Genomic DNA, 15820 nt, shown 5'->3' with positions numbered 1-15820 from the left:
TTTTCAGCTTTTTTTTCTGATTGGGCATTCAGACATGGATGGTATTATCTTGGTTTCAATTAAGCTTTTGAGAATTCAAGATGGGTTTGCCAGAAGCAAAATATATTTTTAATACAACACAAATTGAAGAGCCACAGAAGAGAATAAAAATAAGAAAGAAGAATTTTAAATCATTCTTGGATGCTTCATAAACTTTATAATATAACTTTTGTAATAAATTGCCATATAGATGTCTTTTTGCAAATACCTTAAATTACAAATCATAAATCAGCATACATAATATTTTCAAATTGTATATTCTCATTGTGGAGCTAATTTAGCACAACTACCCTGCCATAAAATAAAAAAATCCAGATGTAAAAACCAAAGGATGAGTAGTTACATGCACAAACAACTTCTATTATTTAGAGCCATGAAAATTCCCTTGTTTCACTTTGACTTAAATGTAATAAAACATAGTTTCTGGTAAAAAAAACACAAGTAAAATCAAAATATGTGTGGGAGAGTAGATACAATGGATAACTGCAACATATGAATTTGTATGTCTTCTATAAGTTGTTAAAATTGGCCTAACAAATCTATCTTAACCGTATAATGGTACACCCAAAGTAAAACAGATGTATACCCTTCAGAGGAACTTTGAAAACTGAGGCCGGGCCTTTGGTCTCGTTGCAAATGGTGGTAGTCAGAATCCTGGTTTGAATTAATGTTTTTCTCAGCTGCCCCTTTTAAAAAATCTGCTCCACTCTTTGCTTTGTAATACTCTTTTAAAATAAAAATAAGACGTCATAAATTTGTGGATATTTCAGCAATGTCTTACTCAAGTGTATGATCCAACAGATCATAAACTTTCTTGCAGCTGTTGTTTTTATGAAAAGCAAAGAAGAAATCCTGTTTTATAAGACACTTCTTATAGAATTTTAGAATCAGGAAATTCTGTCTTTTTTCAAGTTTTGATTCCTTACTGTAAAGCTTCCAGCCATTGATTTTCATCTGATTGTTGAGTGCTCTGGAGCAATGGCCCCCAACTTTTCTGGCTTTGCAGACTGATGGTGGTAGTGGCAAAGGTGGGGAGGGAGAAGGAATGGTTCTGCACAAGTGGTGAGTAGGTGCGCCCGCTACTTGCATATGCATCAACATGTTCATTCACCCATAGTTTGTACAACCTAGTTCTCAATGGGCTATAGCCCGGTACCGGGCCATGGCCCTGCTCTGAGAATAAATTCACATCCTGCCACCCTCCACTCTGTCACCCTTTTATGTGGGTGATCATGTCTTCTCTTTTTTAAGCTAACCATACCAAATTCCTTTCACTGTTTGAAGAATTTAGCTTCCTAACCCATATCATTTTTGTTGCTCAGGGGTGGTCTGATTTGTGCAAAATAGAGTGGTATTATCACTTTCTGAGAGCGTGACCCTATACCTCTGTTGATGCAAGCGAAAACGACATTGGTTCTTTGGGCAATGGAAGAACATTGCTGGTTTATGCTTAATCTGTGACCTACTAGAATATCCTTCTTGCAAATGCTTCTAAGGCAGGTAAGTAACTATATGTGATTGCACAACTGCTTTTTCCTCTTTTAAGTGTAGAACTTTACACTTTTCATTGTTGATTAGGATTTTTTGGATTAAGGTCCAATGTTCAAGTCTATCAAGATCCTTCTGAATCTTGAGCTTGTCTTCTAGGATGTTAGTAATCCCTCCCCCACTCAGCATTGTGTCATCTGCAAATTGTATGAGTATTCTTTCTATTCCCCAAATCTAAGCCATTTATGTGTAGGACTGAACCTAGGACAGAACCTGCATAACTCCTTTAATTCAGACATAGACCCATTAAGAACTACATGTTGGCCTCAGTTGCTCAGCAACTGGGAATCCCATTGGGTAGAGAGGTCATTCATCCCACATTGTTCCACTTTATTAACAAGTCAAATGCTTAATAACATCTAAATACATAACATCTGCAGCATTCCCTTGTCCCAACATCTAATCACATTGTCAAAGAAACCATTAAGATTTGTCTGGCATGGGCTTTTTGTGACAAATACATGCTAATCACCTTGTTTGTATTTTGTGTGCAAACAAATTCTTTTCTAGGATTTTCTCAGTTATTAATGCGAAGTTGATATTTGTATAGTTTCCTGAGTCTACTTTCTTTCCTGGTTTAAAATAATGAAGCAGCATTGGCTTTTTTCAAGTCTCCTGGCAATTCCTCTATGCTCCAAGCTTTCTCAAAACTTTCAGTCAGTGAATCTGAAGTGACATCTGCCAGTTTTTATAGAATCATGGGATGTAATCCATTTAGGCAACATTCAGTGCACCTGAAAATTTGGGCTTCACCATTGATATGCAACTTTTTTGTCCTGACTTGATTATGCATGTGGGGTCGAATTAAGGGAAAATATTAGAGGCTTGGTTGTTTCCTTGCAGATGTTTCATTACTCAAACTAGGTAACATCATCAGTGTTAGTAAGAAAAGAAACATTTGCAAGAAAACAATCAAGCTCAGAGAGCACCAAGAACTTTCTTTAATTTTTCCCTGCAAAAAAATCCAAAAACATACTGAAAAGTTCTAGCTCCTGTGGATTATCATGCAGAATTGGCATGCTGATAGATTTCCAGGGGATCTGTTTTGGATAATTTTGGATATTTGAACAGGGGTCTTTTTGTATTTTTTCTTTCCCCAAACATTACCATGTTTTATAGTGCTTTGCCTTTTGATCTCCTATTGATAGTATGGAACAGCATGTTTTGCTTAGATTAATAGGAAACTGAAGTTAGAATGGCCATATTTTTTTTTCTAGTTTGATTAATTGCAATTGCTTATTAAATCATATTTGATTGGGTTCATGCCACAGACAATTTTAGCAGGTTGTACAAACAAAGCATTTGAGAGGCTGTTTAAAGACTTGTATGTGTCCCTATATCTGATAGATCCACTTAAGTCCAAAACTAATTTATAAATATTTTTTAAAAGGTCATTTACAATTAGTCTTGGACACCAGACACTGGAATTAACATACATTTAAATTCATATCCAAGTATGTCAAATAACATATACAAATAGCAATATATTTTATATTTATTTTCTAATTATACTTTTCTCTTTTTAAATAATACATAAGCAGGTGATTAAAACTTGGAGGATTAAAAAAAATAGCAAAATTTTGGTTTAAAAAAGCAAAGCAAAAGTTATTTGGTTGTATGAACAACATAAATATGTTACATTTTGCCATGAAAGCATACATTTGTTGTTAGTCGCAAAGTCATGTCTGACCCATTGTGACCCCATGGACAAAGTTCCACGGACAAATCCAATAACTCTCCAATCTTTCCATCTATAAACCACGCCAACGCAGTTATCAGTAGCAGTAGTATCATTTTTATTGGAACAAATAGGCACGAACACATCTTATCTAAACAGGACCAAAATGATTATCAAATAACTATTTAGAATGTCTGCTTTCTGCCTATGTCTACCAGACATTTGCCTGGGGCTTAAGCTATCCCTGCCCCAGGGTAACTTAAGCATTTCCATCCTGATCTTCAGAGCTTCGTCGTCCAAAATCCATCCAGTTCGGGAAATGTGTATCGTCCTCATTCAGATTATTTCCCGTAGCAGCAAGTTCAGCTGTTGGAGAATAGACGTGTGTTAATGGAAGGCCGGTAAAATGGTTCTGACAGTCCTGAATCTTTGGAATGATTCGTTTGATTCTCTGTATCCCAGAAAATAATACCATGGAGTCTTTGTGCTCTCTGGGTTTGACTGTTTGTGTGGTAAAATTGTTAGGGCATTGATGTTATTGCCTAGTTAGGCAATGAAATGTCTGCAAGCAAATAGCCAAGCTCAGAGAGCACTAAGGACTCCACAGTTCAGTCTTGAGTTACATATATTTTCTTCTATTCGAGTAATACTGTCATTAAAAGCTTTGGTTTCCAAAGTACATTTTTGGAATAGAAAGGGGAACTTTCAGAAAGAAAGACTAATTTTTTCTTACTACATGCAGTGGTATCAGTTGCTATTAAAACTTAGTTCCTGCAATGAATATACTCTGAATTTTATCCTCAATCTGCTGTTCACATGGCTACTTGATTGAAGAGACAAAAGTAATGTTGGAATTTTGAAAATTAAAACTAGAGATGTTGTTGCCTGCCAAGGTAATAATGGAACAAAAACTCCTTCCCTCAAAAATTACTCAGGCAAGTTAATTAATATACTAAGAAAGCTGCATTAAAAATAGATTGACACATCCATTAAAATGTACTTTTGGAGGAATGTCTGTTGTAATGAAAAATACCAAGTAGTGTTAGTAGCAGGAGCTGGTTACTTGTCAATTCTATATGAGATCAACTGTAATCCTCCTGTGCAGGATATTTACACCTTAGCAAGAATTCTCCCCCATTCCTTTTAAAACAAGAGCCCAATAAATTACTAAATCCATACAATACAAACAAAGAATAAGCATGATAGGAGGGAAATGACTGAAAACTGAGCAAGAATTTGATTTATTACTATCTTCCAGCCATCATTTCATCTGTAAAATCAAATTTTATTCCATTGCCTTAAAAAACCACATTCACAAAGGTGGTTTTTCAGGAGGCAACTGGACTTTCATGTTTTTTCTTTTGAAGATGCTTTGCTTCTCATCCAAGAATACATACAAGTGTTGTATTAACAGAGGGATACAATCAAGATCAAGGGAAGTACTAATACCACTCTATAAAGCCCTAGTAAGACCACACCTAGAGTATTGCATCCAGTTTTGGTCACCACACTATAAAAAAGATGTTGAGACTCTAGAAAAAGTACAGAGAAGAGCAACCAGGATGATTAGGGGACTGGAGGCTGAAACATACAACAAATGGTTGCAGGAGCTGGGCTTGGCTAGTCTAGTAAAAAGAAGGACCAGGGGAGACATGATAGAGGTCTTCCAATATTTGAGGGGCTGCCACAGGGAGGAAGGGGTCAAGCTATTTTCTAAAGCGCCTGTAGGCCAGACAAGGAATAATGGATGGAAACTGAACAAGGGGAGATTTAACCTGGAAATAAGGAGAAACTTTCTGACAGTGAGAACAATCAACCAATGGAATAGCTTGCCCTCGGAAGTTGTGGGAGCATCATCACTTGAGATTTTCAAGAAGAGATTGGACTGCCATTTGTCAGAAATGGTGTAGAATCCCCCGCTTGAGCTGGAGGGTTGGACTAGATGACCTACAAGGTCCCTTCCAACTCCGATTATCTGTTATCTGTAAGAAGCTTCTTCAGCTTTGACAGGATAGTGAGGCATGGAATGATTTATATTCCTTGCAGATAGGTGGTAATATAAATATAAATTATAAAGGAACATAAATCCTCCCATTCCCCGTTATCCTGTCAGAGCTGAAGAAACTTTCTGGATGAGAAGCGAAACATCTTCAAAAGAAAAAGCATGAAAGTCCAGTTGCCTCCTGAAAAATCACCTTTGAGACAAACCATGACCTGGATGACTGAGAATCTCTACAAACTTTTAACCATATTTACAATTCAGGTGTTGCTGATACAAAAAGAAAAGTAATGCCTATCTTCATTCTTACTAAGCACCCTCTTCAGAAATGTCCCCCCAACCCGTAATTAAAAACTTCTAAGAGAGTGGAAAAGAGGATGTGCCATTTATCTTACAGTCATACAGGTGAGGCAAGAACTGGGAGATCAAATGCTTCTGATCCTGAGTCAGCTGCATCGGCCAGTTGCGCCGGACCAGTCCCACACCTCTTTGCATCCTGTCTGGTCCTGGAACAGCCTTTGCTTGAGATTCAGATCTTAAAATGTTGATGCTGAGGAAAATGGTCAGCAACAGTCCAGCAAACATCTTGCCATGCATGTCTAGGAAAAAAAAGTAAGAATGCTGTTTGTTGAGTAGCCCATCCCCTCCGGTCTTTTTCCTCTAACCCCAAAATGACTTCTTCAGTCCACTCTCCAGAATGATAATTTGCCTAGATTTTCTAAACTGTGCCCTGGAAAAATGCAATTTTTGTTTTAATTCTAGTTACTCTAGTTATATAGGAGCCTCTGTGGCGCAGTGGTTAGAGTGCAGTATTGCAAGCTACTTCTGTAGCCAGCTGCCTAAAATTTGGCAGTTCAAATCCCACCAGGCTCCAGATTGACTCAGCCTTCCATCCTTTCAAGGTGGGTAAAATGAGGACCCAAATTGTTGGGGGCAATATGCTGACTCTGTAAACCGCTTTGAGAGGGCTATAAAGCAGTATATAAGTGCTATTGCTACTCATTTTAAAATTTTAAAAAGTTACGTAGCACCTTCTACTATAGCACCAGGCTTGAATTTCAAATGTGTCTGCAAATCCTCCATCCACTGCATGAAAAATCTGGCTGTGTATTTGCTAGTTGCTCATTCTGCTAATGCAAAAATAAAAATGAGGGAAGAAAAATACACGGAGGTATAAATAAGAATGGACTGATGATCTGGAGTGGATATTCCAGAAGGAAGGTGTCTTATTTAATAGCATGGCAGTACTTATTTGAGTTTGACTGACTTGTGGGGAGATAGAATTCAAAAGATTCAGAGGAAAGCATAGCAAACCATATTATTTCCCATATACATGTAAAAGACATGAATTGTTTTTTGCACTAAATAGCTGGCTTAAGGTGGCCTTCCTTGAAAGCGTAATTTGTTTTGATTTGTATATACATCAAATTGTATTGTTCCAACAACATCTGGAAATGTAATTGTTTTGATCAAGTTTAGTGAGATAAAAATAGTAAAAAAGCCAAAGCTGAAGGGGCTTTGGGTGATGCTGTGCATGAAAATCAGTACCGGTACTAATAGTAATTCTGAATCAAGGGGACTGTGCGGGGAGGGACTGGGGATATTGTGGGCAGATGAGTTGTTGGAAGATGTTATGCTGAAACATCAGTAGTGGTGATTGAAGAAAAGGCGAAAAGCTAAGTTGGATTTCATCTATCTCAGAAAAATTGCAGCTTGAATACTGCCACCTTAAAGAAGATCATGATTCAGTCCAGATTTTTGTAGTTAGTGGCTCCCATTGGAACAAATGGTAATTGTTCTGATTAATTTTAAGTCTAATTGTTTTGAATATTGATGGTAGGGCTGCTTTCAATGGTAAAACACCAGCCTTACAGGCCTGCAATTCCTTCTTCATTCCATAGCAGTCAAACAGGAAATATGTCAAACTAAAATCTACGGAACCACTACAACTCAGTATATGGATAATATTGGACTAAAAAGATGAATGGCTTCCCATATTACTAATTAACATAACTGTAGGCTATTTAATTTTTCTCTTTTTGATGGATTTTGGGGTAAGAAAGAAGATAGGGAAAAAACTGGTGAGAAGGCATAGGAGAATTAGGCATACAAGACAATATGTTAAGTCCTCATCAATTTTCTATGAGACAGTAGATTAATAACAGTCCATTACTCAATTAGAGCCACAATGTTATACCTAGATTATTTCTGTTTAATTTTAATATTCTGAAGGGAACCCCTTCCCCCCAAAAAACAACCTCAATATAATTTATGCAGATATGTGAAATATAATTTATACAGATATGTTTGTTTGTCTGTCTATAATATCAATGATATTCTTCATAATTTTTTTCCTGTTTCTTGTGAATATTTTCTTCTTCCAGAGCTTTATTTCTTTAAATCACATTTGCCCAATCTGATATGCTCTGGGTATGTGTGAGATAACAATTCTCATTTTTCTTACTTGGCATCTCCAATTTTTATGATGTGGGATTAGTAGGAAGGAGTAAAGTTGCATTTAAACATCACTCTAATTGTCCTGGGAATATAGAATGATAAATATTTAAAACTTATTCATATCTTCCATCTTATTTTGCTTTTTAAAAATCAACGACTCATTCACAATTTTCTATCAAGAGAGCATAGACATTTGTGCGCTGGTACAGTTTAATGAACAACCTAAGCTTCAAAAGATAGAAAAGAACTCATATACATAGTTAATAAGCCAAAAGAACGAATCTTCTAAATTAAATTAGCATTTCTGTGGAGAAATAAGATAGAAACCCTGACACAACAAGAGAAAGTATGATATGACTTATAATTTTTAGTCTGGCAATTTGCCTAAGCCAGAAATTCCATTATCTTACCTATGGAAAGGTTCGGTCCAAGCTGTGCTTCACTTGCAACACGAATTCTGCTTCTTCCAACTTTGCAAACTGTTCTTTTAAAGACCAGGGAGTTGGGATGGCCCTATCCACTCAAGAAGAACCTCCCATAGTTCTTCAGCAACACCCTCTAATGTCAATGTTGTCCCACCCACTTCTTCTCAATGTTTTAATGTTGCTTTCTGGATAGCAGGATTATTTTAATTAAAATTACTTTTCTTGAAGCCAGTAGATCTGCAATTCCTTGTTGTTGTTTTTGACACAAAAATATTTTGCTGATAGAATAGGAGGACAGGTGGAGGCCAAAGTAACTTCTTGACCAGGTTTCCATTTGGAATGGAACAGAATAGCATGCCAGGCTGTACTTTAAAAAGTAGCTGATAGGGACAAGATGCATATGATCTGATTTAAAGTTATATTTAATCATATAATTATTCTCCAGTCATTCAATTTCTCTTACATTAAACATTATAATTTAGTGGCAATATTTGGACATATTAGGGTTTTTATGTGCACCTAAGTTTTTGGTTTATGCATCCCTGCATGGTTTCTTTTAAGGAACCATAGGAGCCCTTGTACAATATACTACCCCATAAACCTTGGATTAAAAAAACACCATTGCAAGTTTATTATGAAAGTCAAAATTAATCAACCTCTAGGGAGATAGTGCGCTGCTCTGATGCATGGACAAGCTGGATGAACATTTGTTGAAGGTGCTGTGGCTTTTCTCTACTAGATTGGAATTGGCCTGAATGACTCAATGTTTTTTATGGCAGCTTAAAGTTGGATTCAAAAATCGTACTAAATCACGGTTTCTTGAAAATCCACAACAAAGGATTCACAGTGATGAACAGTAGTTTAGGCTGTAAGGCAAAATAAATGAATTCCACTGGCATGAGAACTTACTGGCAGAGCTGAGTCAAACCATGTCCATTGCTTCCTCAGTGCTTTCCCTGCTTTTCATGCATCTTCCACACTGCCTGCCATAATAGAATTGTTCAAAAATTCAAAAACATTAAACATCAATATTTCGATGCAATGATAACAACACATATTATTAGAGAAAATCACAATCAAACAAAATTGCTTTGAAAATAACAGTAGCATGAAACTACTTCAGCCACAAACATTTTCTGTTTTAAGACAATATTCAGTACTCAAATATAATCTTTTGATTATCTTTGCTTCACTGTGTCATCACTATAATTTTCCAGATTCCTTTATGGACAGGGTATTTCACTGATATCTAGATAGATAATTCAGAATTTTTTTTAAAAAAAATTATTGTCCTGTTTGGATAAGCTCCTAGATTTTATCACATTGTTGCCATGGAACTATTAGAGCTATAAAGCACTACATTTGTCCCAGTCCATTGATTGATGATATATCCCAGGCTGAATTGCCAGTTTCATTCAGCTGATCTGAAATGCCACACTGGGCCTTGGTTTTGGAAAATAGGCATTCTCACAATGGCAGTAAGCATTTTTCAGAAGAGACCTTTTATGCAATCTTCTCTTGATCCTGATGATCTATAATGGCCTCCACCTTCCAGTCCTTTGCTGCCTTTGCATGGCATACCAGATTTTTCTTGTCCTTTGTTCCTGAAGAATCCAGTGTGGCTGAAGCATTAAAGTAGAAAGTTTGCAACAAAAAATAGTACACAACATTCTGGTTTTTTTTTTTAAATTAGCACAAAAAGCTATAGCCTCTCATTTTGTCACCTTTGGGAATTTTGTTTGTGTAAGGGATTTGAGGGAAACTTCTATTTTCACTGTCTATTGGGAACATGAAGGTATTCATTTGTCCTGGTCCATTTGGTGTAAGGAAGTCATGTGAATCCACCATCCTGGATCATCTGAGCTTAAGGAACTAAACTCAGCAGCAGCTGTTTCCTGTGCCCCGAGCATATTCTTTCCTGATTGATACACTTTTCAGGAATGGGCCTAGTTAACGTTCATTTGAGTGCGTGGCTTACAACATTCAGACAAAGGAATTACAGCAAAATTAATAAAAGACTCAAGATAAAAGATAGCAAACGTGATGAAGTGAATGATCTCATTTTTCCCTGCCAAAGGCTTGGTTAAGGAACCAGATCTTCATGGATCTTCTAAACCACAGCACAATGGTGTTGTGATGAATGGTGTTTGTCAATTTTGGCAACTTTAAGATGTGTAGACTTCAATTCCTAAAATTTTGCAACCATCAAATTTTCTCCTAAATTAAGTATAGTAAAAGCATCACATTTTCTGTAAGGATCATTATTACAATGTTTTCAAAGATAAAAAAAGTAAATACATTTCTGCCTATTGTTTCAGTACCCAAAGAATAGGCAAGTTTGCAAATCAAATACAGCATTGCGATGCCAATGATTATATTTTTTTTTCCTGTAGATTTTATTTTATTTTTATCTACCTTCTCTCCTGGTAGATAAAGTTACTCATCTAAAAAAATATTTAGAACTGGAATGATGGTTTTGCCCATCTGAAGTGACTATGCTCGGTTCAGAACCATATACAATTGTATGAAAACACTTGGGGAACTTCAACTGCCATACTGTCCTATAATGATATTGTCAACAGATCCTGAGAATGATTTAAAACTTATTTTAATTTCCCACCTTTTGCAGCACTTTCAAGTAACTTTTTAAAAGTTTTGTCTATTTCCTTATATCTTTTTCATTCAGCTTAGTTTCTCTACTCTATTTTTATTGTATTATTATTAAAAATGATAAATTTCTTCAATCCTAACAAATTCTAGATAGCAAACAAAATATTTTTTTAAAAATAAAACCAAATATGAAAAGATACTTTATATTGAATATGGATTGATTGGATTCAGTCAAGAATTTTCTCTCTGAAGAATCAGTTACAATGAAATGCCCCAGAATGGTTAATGGAAGATCCTCTCCTTTATAATATATGTTGCACACTTCATACATCAATAAAAAGAAGTGCAGTCCTCATTGCCCACTTGTATCTGTTACTCTGATGCCTCAACTCCTCTCTGTGGACTTTCCTGCCTTAGACTACAGTATGAGTAATGGACATTTAACAAGGCATGTTATGTCTATGCTGTGACATTTTGGACCAGCTATGGAAACCAAGGCCTTAGCTCAACTGCTCACCAGTTTCTTAGACTTCTTTCAGTTGTTGGACTCCCAATCTTGTTTATTTCATCATCATTGATCTCTTTTTTCATTGGTTTCTCTGAGAATAGCAACCACCAGGTATGTCTACAGATATGTTAAAAAAAGTCAAGATGGTAATTACAATGGTATGACTGAAACTCTACCTTACAACAAATGCAAACATAGGCAAACTTTGGTTGCATCACAACTACCATCTTGATTTAACCACACTGGTTATTAAAGATTTAACAACCAACCCAACAGTAATAGAAGAACTCAAGAAGCCTAGTTATCTAAATTTGTCCCCTCCAAAGAATTGGCTTCACAGAAACAAGTTTCTCTTCTCTTCTCTCTCTCTCTTTTAAAAAATGCCTAGCATGTATCAGTCTAATCAGAAAAAATTTAAATCATTGCTAGAAATAGTTCCTGACATGAGGAGGCATTAGATTTTTTAGAGTGTCAACGAGAAGATAGTGAATGGTACAGGTAGTCTCACTTAATGACCATTAAAAGTTATAATAGACCAAAGTACTTACAATCCAGTTCAGAGTTCCAATTGGTGACTACCACCTGCAGTCACATGACTACATTTCAGGGCTTGGCAACTGGTTTGCTTTAACCACCAGTTGCGGAAATTCATTGATGAGTGCTGTGAATTATCACTTTTTTTTTTTTTTTTTTGCCAGAAACCAGTCTTTTAAGCCAATTTCCAGCAAAAATGCTCATAGGAGTTGACTTGCTTAACCACTGCGGTATTTACTTATGGACCATCATAGAGAAATGTCATAAAACTGAATTGGTCTCATGAGTGCCTCAGCTTATGACTCTCATGACTTATAATGAAAGGACTCCATTATGATTGTAAGTTGAGGACTACCTATAGCAAAATGACTTCCTTCTCCATTCCCCATAACCGCAGATATTGCTCTGTAAACATGTACAACTACACAGATTAGTATTTTTAATTTTTCCCACCATAAGTAACATTAGGATTTCTTCCTTCTACCATCTTGCATAGCGCACGTCAGCACACACTTTGTCCTTTCATACTTGGGAATAATTAGAATTTAATATTAAAGGAAAAGGGCAAGTAGATGGGAAAATGGCCATTTCATACTTATCAGAGATTGTTCAGTTCTCGCAAGATGAACACAAACAATTTATTCTGCCATTACCAAATGACCAGGATGTGCAGAATTTCTAACTAAAAACATGCATCTATTTGTGTTCAATTTATCATTTTCCACCTGGATGCCCTTTGTTGTTTTAATAGTTTCTGGAGTAGAGATAAAACTGCCACCTTTTCCCTCTGACTGAAAGCACAACAAGCAGGTAATCAACTCCTACACCATTTCATTAATGCATTCTATACTAATAGAACATTAGAAATATTTTCCCCACAGAATAAAATAAAATGTCAATTTGTAGGAGATAATGATGGGGAAAGCAACCTTTAAAATGTGTCAGTTTAATATCTGGTAATTTCTATGTGTCATGCAAAATGCTATTAAAGCCAGAAACCAACCAGGAAAAAATAATGTCAAGAGCTGTGAAGCATAGTTCACCAGAATGATCTATTTCCTTTTCAAAGTGATGACAAGAGCATTCTCTGAATTTGGAACGTATGCACAATGAACGAACCACAATGGACTATTCTCACACTATTACAGAAAGTAGAGTGAATTTTCTAGAATTTTGGTTGTTGCTAAACTTTGGTTGTTTTTTTTTAAATTTTAATTTTTTAAAAACATAAAATAAAACTTTATAGATCATTATATCAATGTCAAGACATCTTTTATATTTCCTTACCATCTTTCTATATTCATTTCTTTCATTATACAATTTCAACTTAATATATAAATATATATAGATATGAATATAGATATAAGTATTTACATAATTCTTATTCTTTACCTAATTGCCATTTTGATTTCTTTTTGTTCTTAAACCATTCATACCAGGCATCACAGACATTATATTGACTCTTCTTTGTCTCTTAATTTCATTGTTAGTCTGTCCATCTCTGCACAGTCTAATTTTTTTTTTATAACAACACCCCTCTGGTGGTACAATTTCTTGCTTCCAGAATTGTGCATAGGAAATCCTAGCAGCTGTTAAATTATGTAGCATGTATTTATCTTTTTATTATATTTTTCCATTATTATACCTAATAGGAATAGTTCTGGTTTGGATTCATTTTTCTGTTTTATTTCTTCTAAACACAATCAAATTATATTCCAATATTTCTTGACCTCTGGGAAGGTCCACTACATATGAAAATAGGTATCTTTTTCCTTCTTACACTTCCAACAGCTAGGGCTTAGGTTGAACATTTTTGCTAGTCTAGCAAGAGGAAGATGTCACTTATAAAACATTTTATATAGATTTTCCCTGTATGCTGTGGACATAGTTAATTTTTAATTTAGTCCCCACTTTTAATCTGATGGAATAGATTAAACCTTTATGGTCTAATAATCTTATAGCCAATTTCTTCTAATTTGGTTCTTATTTTTTTCTTTGTTGTTTCTCTCAGCTGTACCTTTCTGTAACTCACTGCAGTTTATAGAACCTTGCTATATAGCTTTTTAAAAAATGTTATTTGAAAAGATGCTACTGAAATCTTGATTTTGTGAATTGTATTATTGACTAGCACAGTTCTTTTCTTTTACAATGTCTATAACACAAAGGGCCAAGTTCAGCTTGATGGGATTTGATGAAGAGCAATTCATGAAAGCTTATGTGTTTTATTAAAATATGTTAGTTGTGAAGGTGCTACCAGATTCCTTTTGAGTTTTCAGAGGAATTGTTTCCTATATTAAAATAATTTTTGAGTTCAGGAATCACACTCATCCTAAAGTAATGTTTCACAAACCTCAACTTGCAGAATTCCTCAAGCAATTACCAAATTTAAGAAACATTGTTATAAAGTGTCCCAAAGGTGCTTTTCAAAAGGCAACTAGAATTCCTTGGGTTTTCCTTTGAAAAGGTTTGACTACTCATCTAATGACTAAGTTTCTTAGATGAGAAGCAAAACGTTTTCAAGGAAAAACACAAGGAAATCCAGTTGCCATTTAGGGACAACGGGACAACAATGACGTGGATGATTGAGAATCTCCATAGAGGTTGCTGCTATATAGTGTCCCAGATTTCCTACAGTATTCAGAAAGGGGAAAAGAAAATGCCTGTAAGATTAAGCCCTGGACACTACGCACCCTCTTGTGTTTAAACAATGGCATTGCAATGATGTCATCTGCACTACATACTGTGTTCTGGGTGCTTCAACACAATTTAAAAACAAAATGAGTGCAAGCTCATGAAAGCTTTTAAATAAAATTAATTGGTTGAAATAGGTGCTACCAGACTATTCCTGATTTTTTGCTCACATAGCTAATCTATCCTGTCCCAGTGCTGCTCTTTTACTGCTTCTTCCTGTGCTGATCTTGTTGTTTTAATTATTCAGGATCAATGGCAGCCCTGAGCAAATAAGAGATGTAATATTATGTCCGTCAACACCTAAGAGGGAGCACAAATGCCAATATAAGTCCAAACCTCAAATGTATAATCTTTTTATTAAGTTTAACATTTGATGATGGAGCAGCTGCAGCCAGATTATAAAATAATTTCATGTACACCACCCATAAATTGGAAAAAATAGGCTGGTTTTGTTTAAAATAAAATTATATTTTAATATAGTGCTTTCTGGAGGACAGAATATAGCCCAAAAGCTTAAACTCTATGAATTTTGTTTTCAGGGAAAACAACAATAACAAACCAATTGAGAATGATATGCAATTGGAAATGATACAGAATTACAGGAGTCCTTGACTTACAACAGTTGGTTTAGTGCAGGAGTGCCAAATTCAAGGCTCATGGGCCAGATCCAGCCTGCGACTTGCTTAGGTCTGATCTGCAGAGCCAGCCTGGAAATATCAAAGGGCCGGCCCTTCTGCCAACCAAAACAGCATGTTGTCCCCCCATGGCCCATTTTTGGCCTCCATGGTTTCCTGCAGCACTCTGCTGGCCGAAATCAGGCCACGGGGAGATCTCACAAGCCTCCCCAAGCAGCCTATTTTCAGGCTTATGAGGCCCCTCCATTGCCCATTTTCGGTCTCCACAGCCTCCTGCAGCACTCTGTCGGCTGAAAATGGGCACCCTCTTCCCTTTCTCTTTAGCAGCATCTGCCAACCAGAACTAGGTACCCCTCCAAGATTGGGTTACTCCCCTCCCCATATTTCCACTCAAATACTAACTAGGCTTAACTCTGCTTAGCTTCAAAATCCAGATAAGGACCAGATGCCAAGCTTTGAACTATTGAGATACGTATTGTATCTAAACCTAAATCTAAATCTAGACTCTGCTTTCTGAAACTGATCTAATTTTTCACATTTGATTCATTTAACATTTGTTCTTTTTTCTCCTCCAAGGTGATGTCTAAATCACTTGGCAGCAGCATAATGACATAAATACAGTTGTGTCAAAACTGACTAGGCCCCAATACAGCAAAGTGTCTTATATCATCTTTCAAGTCATTTTCTAAATAGCTC

The 15820-nt window shown here is 35.9% G+C and overlaps 1 protein-coding gene across 2 annotated transcripts; it reads right to left on the bottom strand.

Moving 5' to 3' along the window:
- Positions 1-3366: 3366 nt before the first annotated feature.
- Positions 3367-11364, bottom strand: LOC113449421 (gastrin/cholecystokinin-like peptide). 2 transcript variants are annotated; one of them, XM_087915487.1, is made up of 4 exons: positions 11274-11364; positions 9056-9129; positions 5660-5863; positions 3367-3631 (listed from the first exon to the last, which is right to left on the bottom strand). In XM_087915487.1, exons 3-4 carry the CDS (start codon positions 5859-5861, stop codon positions 3525-3527), a joined length of 309 nt encoding a protein of 102 aa, XP_087771613.1. In that variant the 5' UTR covers positions 5862-5863; positions 9056-9129; positions 11274-11364; the 3' UTR covers positions 3367-3524. The 2 variants fall into 2 exon arrangements, with proteins under 2 accessions (XP_087771613.1, XP_026576305.1); XM_026720520.2 differs by lacking the exons at positions 9056-9129; positions 11274-11364 and adding an exon at positions 8132-8214.
- Positions 11365-15820: the final 4456 nt, after the last annotated feature.

This window comes from Pseudonaja textilis, chromosome Z (genome assembly GCF_049901715.1).
Source record: "Pseudonaja textilis isolate UNSWEBS1 chromosome Z, rPseTex1.2, whole genome shotgun sequence".
Lineage (NCBI taxonomy): Eukaryota > Metazoa > Chordata > Lepidosauria > Squamata > Elapidae > Pseudonaja > Pseudonaja textilis.
The sequence above is the reverse complement of the archived record's forward strand: the minus strand, read 5'-3'. Positions and strand labels throughout refer to the sequence as shown.

Bases quoted from the DNA above. Each gene is read 5' to 3' on its own strand.
- LOC113449421 (XM_087915487.1), bottom strand. From the start codon at position 5,861: ATGCATGGCAAGATGTTTGCTGGACTGTTGCTGACCATTTTCCTCAGC. The intron at 3,632-5,659 runs GTAAGATAAATG...ATTCTCCAACAG, and splicing joins CTTGCCTCACCTGTATGACT to CTGAACTTGCTGCTACGGGA.